The sequence below is a fragment of the Panicum virgatum genome, chromosome 5K (assembly GCF_016808335.1).
Source record: "Panicum virgatum strain AP13 chromosome 5K, P.virgatum_v5, whole genome shotgun sequence".
Classification (NCBI taxonomy): Eukaryota; Viridiplantae; Streptophyta; class Magnoliopsida; order Poales; family Poaceae; genus Panicum; species Panicum virgatum.
Window position 1 is genome coordinate 35,626,070 of NC_053140.1, and position 6,141 is coordinate 35,632,210.

The 6,141-nt window shown below is 50.9% G+C and overlaps 1 protein-coding gene across 2 annotated transcripts; it reads left to right on the top strand.

Moving 5' to 3' along the window:
- Positions 1 to 894: 894 nt before the first annotated feature.
- On the top strand, positions 895 to 4,941 carry LOC120707167 (protein indeterminate-domain 7-like). Of its 2 annotated transcripts, XM_039991987.1 has the most exons (4): positions 895 to 1,623; positions 1,656 to 1,826; positions 1,976 to 2,378; positions 3,253 to 4,941. In XM_039991987.1, the coding sequence occupies exons 2-4, from the start codon at positions 1,730 to 1,732 to the stop codon at positions 4,145 to 4,147; spliced, it is 1,395 nt and encodes a 464-aa protein (XP_039847921.1). In that variant the 5' UTR covers positions 895 to 1,623; positions 1,656 to 1,729; the 3' UTR covers positions 4,148 to 4,941. The 2 variants fall into 2 exon arrangements, with proteins under 2 accessions (XP_039847921.1, XP_039847920.1); XM_039991986.1 differs by having other exon boundaries at positions 895 to 1,826.
- The last annotated feature ends 1,200 nt before the right edge of the window (positions 4,942 to 6,141 follow it).

The window sequence follows — 6,141 nt, forward strand, 5'->3', positions numbered from 1 at the left end:
CTGTTTCATGACAAGCAAGATAGGGATTCCATTTTTGAATTAGGGCCAAACATGATACGATACGGGTGGGCCCGAGGTGACTCATCAAGGGAAATAAGTTTGCCAAAAGAAGGCGCAGATAACTCACATGGTATGCAAATATCTGAACAATACATGCAGGGTGACATGCATGCACACTATGCATTGGTAGGTACACGCACCACATCATATAATGTAGGAAAGGGGCTATATTATCATGCAGGCAGGCCTGGGAATAATTCTAAAAATATAATGTGAGGAAACAAGTCAGTGATAAAGTCTGTGTATTTTCCATGCATGTGTGTGGAGAGAGAGAGAGAGGGTTGATGTATGTATATCTATGGTGTACCATTGTACCAACCGGGTACATAAAGAAAAAGGAGTTGATCAGAGAGAGGGTGGAGGAGACAAGGGAAAAGACAAGGAAGCTCAGCGTCAGTGTAGCATTGCCATTTGCTACCTCTCCTCCCGTGGCATGTGTGTGTACGGTGGTAGAATAGAAACGGCTGGACAAGTGCACACTTGCTTGTGCTGTGTCCTCCTCATAATCTCTGAGCTACTTACTGTGTATACTACTCTACTGCAATACACAGCTACGAGTAGTGGCCATCACCTATTATCCATTTCTCGCTCCTCCTCAATCTTCATGCTGCTGATTCAATCAACTTGTACTAGTTTCTGTTCCCAAAAGAAAATTTAATTTGCGCCGTCACTGATTTGTTTGTACTAACTACCATTCTCCGAAAATATAAGCCTTAAAGAGAGGAAAAAATGAGCTGCTCCGTAGAAAGAAAAGTTCTCTTTCCTGTCTGTATTTTTTTTCACTTTATTGCCTTGAGAGGACAAGCATGGAAGGAGGGGTAAGCTGCCGAGCCTTTTTATCTTTTGTGGCAGCAGCCTCTCTTCTCTCTCTCTCCCGGCCCAAAGCGATCGAGCGGCTGGCCTCCTTCCTTCCTTCCTTCCATCCCCTTTGCTTCTCCGCTGACACTGTTCCTCTTCCCCCCTCCCCCATGTCTGGCCATGACTGCTGCTGCTGCTGCTAGCTGCCTCGTCCCCGTCCCCGTCCCCGTCCCCGTCTCTAGCGGTCTAGCCCTCCCTGCGCGCTGCACGTCAGCTGCCAGCTCTAGATAGACAGCTATGGCCATCCGCTCCTGCCGCTGATCGACTGCACAGCAGCACAGAGGAGTGGGGGAGAGAGAGAGAAAGCAAGAAGCCAGCAGGAGAGAAGAGAGAGAGGGAGGGAGGGAGGGAGAGAAAGAAAGAATCTGCAATTGCTTTCCAGTCATTGACCACCCAGTTTCAGTTTCCCCCCTCGTTTTGTCCCCTGCGCAGCGCCTCCTTGATTCCTGTGTTGCTTGCTGTTCCTCGTTATTCCCTGAGAGCCTGTGCCTGGCCTCCTGGTCCTGGGTAGGAGCCTGCTCGAGCGATCGGATACATACCCCTTGTCCGGCCCCCATCCTCCTCCGCCTCCGCCATTCTCGATGAGTTATTGCTACTCGCTCGCTCCTCCTCCAGTTTCAGCAGCATAGGTAGATTCCATGGCTAGATAGCGTTATATATATACAAGCAAGGTGCAAGGGCGAGATCAGGCAAAGCTAAGCCCCCTGTCCACTTGGGCTGGGTTCCGCTCACTTATGTGTTCGTCACCACCGCCGCCACCAGACAGTCACAGGATCAAGCGGAAGCCGCGGATCAGGAGAGCAGCAGCAGCATGTCCAGCTCCAACCTCACCTCCTCCGCCTCCGGCGGGCCAAACGCGGCGCCGGCCGCCGGCAACAAGCGCAAGCGGAGCCTCCCAGGAAACCCCGGTAGGTGGTGGCTGCTTTCAATTCCCTTGTAAATTCTTTTCTTGCTTCATCCATGAAAGATGAAACCGATTAGTAGACTGATCATTAGTCTCTCTCGTGTCTTGTTCTTTCTGGTGCTGGAAATAAACCGAATCAAAACAAAAAAAAAGACCCCGACGCGGAGGTTGTGGCGCTGTCGCCGGCGACGCTGATGGCGACGAACCGGTTCGTGTGCGAGATCTGCGGCAAGGGGTTCCAGCGCGACCAGAACCTGCAGCTCCACCGGCGCGGGCACAACCTGCCGTGGAAGCTCAAGCAGCGGGCCGCCGGCAAGGAGGCGCAGCGGAAGAAGGTGTACGTGTGCCCGGAGGCGTCGTGCGTGCACCACGACCCCGCCCGCGCGCTCGGCGACCTCACCGGCATCAAGAAGCACTTCTTCCGCAAGCACGGCGAGAAGAAGTGGAAGTGCGACAAGTGCTCCAAGAAGTACGCCGTCCACTCAGACTGGAAGGCGCACGCCAAGATCTGCGGCACCAGGGAGTACAAGTGCGACTGCGGCACCATCTTCTCCAGGTCCGACCGACTTCCTTCTCTCTGCCCATCTCGATCAAGATCAAGGCTGCTGCACATCATCATGCATGTGTGCTCTCACAGCTTCAAGTTCTAGTACTAGCTATTCTAATTGCGGTTCAGTTCTTGCCATAAAATTCTTGGGGATGATATTGGGTGAAGACGTGCAGCCAGGTAGCAGTTCGGGGATGATCTTGCCATAAAAGATGGACCACTTTCTGAGCCCTTTGATCTTTTCTTTTTGTTCGGGGCAGCGGCCATGGATGATGAGGATTCGGAAGCTGCATGGTGCAGAACCCTATGGCGAACAGGGTTGAGCTACTGCTGCCTACTGGTTGCTCAGCTTGCGCGCATGCGCGTGTCGGTATCGTGAGCGTGTGAATATTTCTCTTCTTTCAGGGGGGAGAGAGAGTGCAAGCAAACAAACAGCCAAGCTATGGCGCATAGGACACGGAAAGAGATCCTCGATGACAAGGAGCTAGAGGAGGGGAGGAGGAAACCCCTCTCCATCAGACATGTGAATCTCGATGCCTAGGGTGCCTTACCATCTCCATCACCCGCCCCAATGCTACGCTACTACCCATTCCTCCAGTGCCTAATTGCCTAGAGCTAGCTAGCTAGCTAGCTGCATGACTAGATCGAGTACTGTTTTTCTCTCTCCTGTCTTGTCCCTTCTTCCAATGCCCTCACACCAGTCACACACGGCAGCATAGCATAGCCATGGCAGGTGGTGAATGAGATGAAACGGCCGGGTGGGGGGGGGGCAGCTTTTGCTTTTAGCTTTCTCTTTTCCTTTTTGCTTCTGATCGAGCTCTGATCCGCCGCAGCATTCCTCCAGCAGCTCTGATCTCTTTTTCTTTTGCATCGCATGCTGTAGGCGGGACAGCTTCATCACGCACCGCGCCTTCTGCGACGCGCTCACCGAGGAGAGCGCCAAGGCCATCGGCCTCGGCGCCATGGCCGCCGCCGCCGCGCCGGCGCACCACCACCCGCTGCTCTTCTCCCCTCCGCCGCCGCAGGTCATACAGCACCAGGTCCAGGACCTCGCCGCGCTGCAGGAGAACCCCCACCACCACCACAGCCAGGTCATGCAGCCGCCGCAAGCGCAGCAGCAGCAGCAGCAGCACTGCAACTACGCCATGAAGACGGAGATGCCGCCGTGGCCGGCGATGGCGTACGACCATCACGCCCACCCGCTGCTGCAGCCGCTATGCAACGCCGCCGCCGGAGCCGCGCAGAGCTCGGCCACGTCCGCGCCGCCGCCGCCCGCCGCGTCGGCTCACCTCTCGGCCACGGCGCTGCTGCAGAAGGCGGCGCAGATGGGCGCCACCATCGGCGGCGCGGGCGCCGGCGCCGGCGCGCACTACTCCCAGATGGCGGGCCCCGCGGCGAGCGCGCCCGGCGGCGCCACCTTCGGGCTCGGCCTCCCTGGCCTGAGCGCGCAGCAGCAGCCGGTGGATGGCGGCGTCATGGGTGGCCTCGCGAGAACCGCCTCCCGTGGCCGCAGCGGCGAGGACGCCGGCGGCGGCGCCGGCGGCGGGGGCGCCGACGGCATGACGAGGGACTTCCTGGGCCTGCGCGCCTTCTCCCACCGCGACATCCTCGACCTCGCCGGCTTCGACTCCTCGTGCATGGGCGCCATCGCCGCCAACGCCAACATGACCTGCTACGAGCCGCAGCAACATGCGCAGGCGGAGCAGCAGCAGCAGCAGCAGCAGCAGCAACAAAGCAGCAACGAGCCATGGCACGGCGGCATGGGCAGCCATAGCTAAGCTCCCTTGCTAGCTTAAGCTACCACGGCGGCCGGCTGCTTTCTTCTTCCTTTCACCAGTCGTCATCAGCCACCATCCTCTAGCCCGTATCTTATCGCAGCTGCAATTCAGTAGCAAGGGCCAGCGCACCATGCCTTTTGAGCTCGCTAAGCTCCTCTTTTTGCTTCTGTTCATGGTGTCAGCTCATGATCTTGCAACCTGATCATGCAAATGCAAGCGATCAACCTTCCATACTCTGGATGGACGACGACAGCACAGCAGCACGCAGGGAATCTGTATTTTTTTGGGGGGGGGGGGGGGGTGGGTTTGGGGTGGTTGGGGAGGAGATCGATCAACTGTAAACTAAGCTCGAATCAAGGGAAACCATAGCTATGTGACAGTAATCATGCATCCATCTCTCTTCTCTTTTGTTTTTCATTGCATCCATATTACATTTCTACATGTCTAAGCAAAACATACTCTCTCGGTCTCCATTAGTTCCAAATTGCAGATTATTTTAGCCTTTTTAGATACATAGCAATAAGCTACTGTATGAACTTAGAAAGGTTAAAACCATCTTATAATTTGGAATGGAGTAAATAGTAAACTTTTTGAGATGATTTTTCTTTATAAGAAGACCAATGTTTATTTGGTGACATGACTTGAGAGAGTATAGTAGAGGTTGTGTGATTGTGAATGAACTGGAGTCTGGAGTCCTTGTGTGTAGTGTAGACTGTAGACCACCAGACTACCAGTAGGTGTGCATTGTCTACAAGACAAATGTGGCCTACTTGGCCGTGATAGATTTTTATTTATTTTTTTGTTTTGTTGATATGTACTGCGTACTGTGTCGTGCAATCAGCCCACGTACTGGGCAGTGCCGGCTACTGTTCGCCCGTGACATGGTTTTGTTGGTATTGGACCTATTGGTCATGGGCACGCATTATTCCATGCTCTGGATGCCGGATGGAATGAGAAAGAATATTGGAAAAGTATGGTGCTTTGTTGCTTGCAACTTTAGCTACCTTTCAGAGAAATCTTTAGCAACTGTAGCCAATATTCTAAAAGTTTTTATTGCAATCTTTTGATACGAGCTGAAATTTCCTGCAACAAAATTTCAGAAAACAAAGTTGTTGGTCATAGGCCATTGTTTAGTTTTCAAAAAAAAAAAATCCTACAATACCAGTAAGATCGAATCTTTGAACACATATATGGAGCACTAAATGCAGTTGAAAAAATAACTAATTACATAATATAATTGTTTCATACGAGATGAATTTTTTAAATCTAATTAGTTCATGATTGGACATTAATCATCTAATAACAACAAAATGTGCTACAGTACTAAAATTGAAATTTTTTCGCGAACTAAACACAGCCTTACTTTGGGGTACTTTGGGGGTCGGGGTTTGACAGTCTGCGATTCGTGAGCCTTTTTACCTGTATATAGTTTTAAATATTTTTTCCATATTTTTTGGTGTTGGTTTTACCATGCTAGTGCAACTTATTAGTACCACATGTAATGAAAATCAAAGTCACTTTGATGTGTTTCCCCGTTCCTTAATTCTTGTCTTTTTTATCTCTAGCTACTCTATACTGGTGGAAATTTTACTCTCTTCATTGAGTTAAGGATAGAATTCTCCATCAACAATCAGGGCCATGCTGGCATAAACCGGGGTCTTGTGCAAAACTAAACTCTAAAGTGAGGTCTAATAGACTAGCGAAAAAAAGAACAATCAAATATTAGATATAATATGTTATATTATATAGGAAAGGAAACATATCAAGAATAATAGTACCTATTTAATCTTAGTTGCATAATATTTACTTAAACAACTTTATTCTTGTTGTGTTCTTCAAATAAAATCTTCAATGATACACAATCCATCTCCTCCAACATGTCACTCTCAAGTGCTATCATGGACAAATCATTAAGTGGAATTTGCCAAAATCATATTTTCTAGATCGATTTGCAAAAAACGTGACTCCAATGAATCTTTATGGCACAAAAGATG

What these genes read in the sequence shown, in the direction of transcription:
- LOC120707167 (XM_039991986.1), top strand. Translation starts at nt 1,730, where the DNA reads ATGTCCAGCTCCAACCTCACCTCCTCCGCCTCCGGCGGGCCAAACGCG. An exon ending in GAGCCTCCCAGGAAACCCCG is followed by an intron (nt 1,827 to 1,975) that starts GTAGGTGGTGGC and finishes ACAAAAAAAAAG; the next exon opens with ACCCCGACGCGGAGGTTGTG. An exon ending in TGCGGCACCATCTTCTCCAG is followed by an intron (nt 2,379 to 3,252) that starts GTCCGACCGACT and finishes CGCATGCTGTAG; the next exon opens with GCGGGACAGCTTCATCACGC.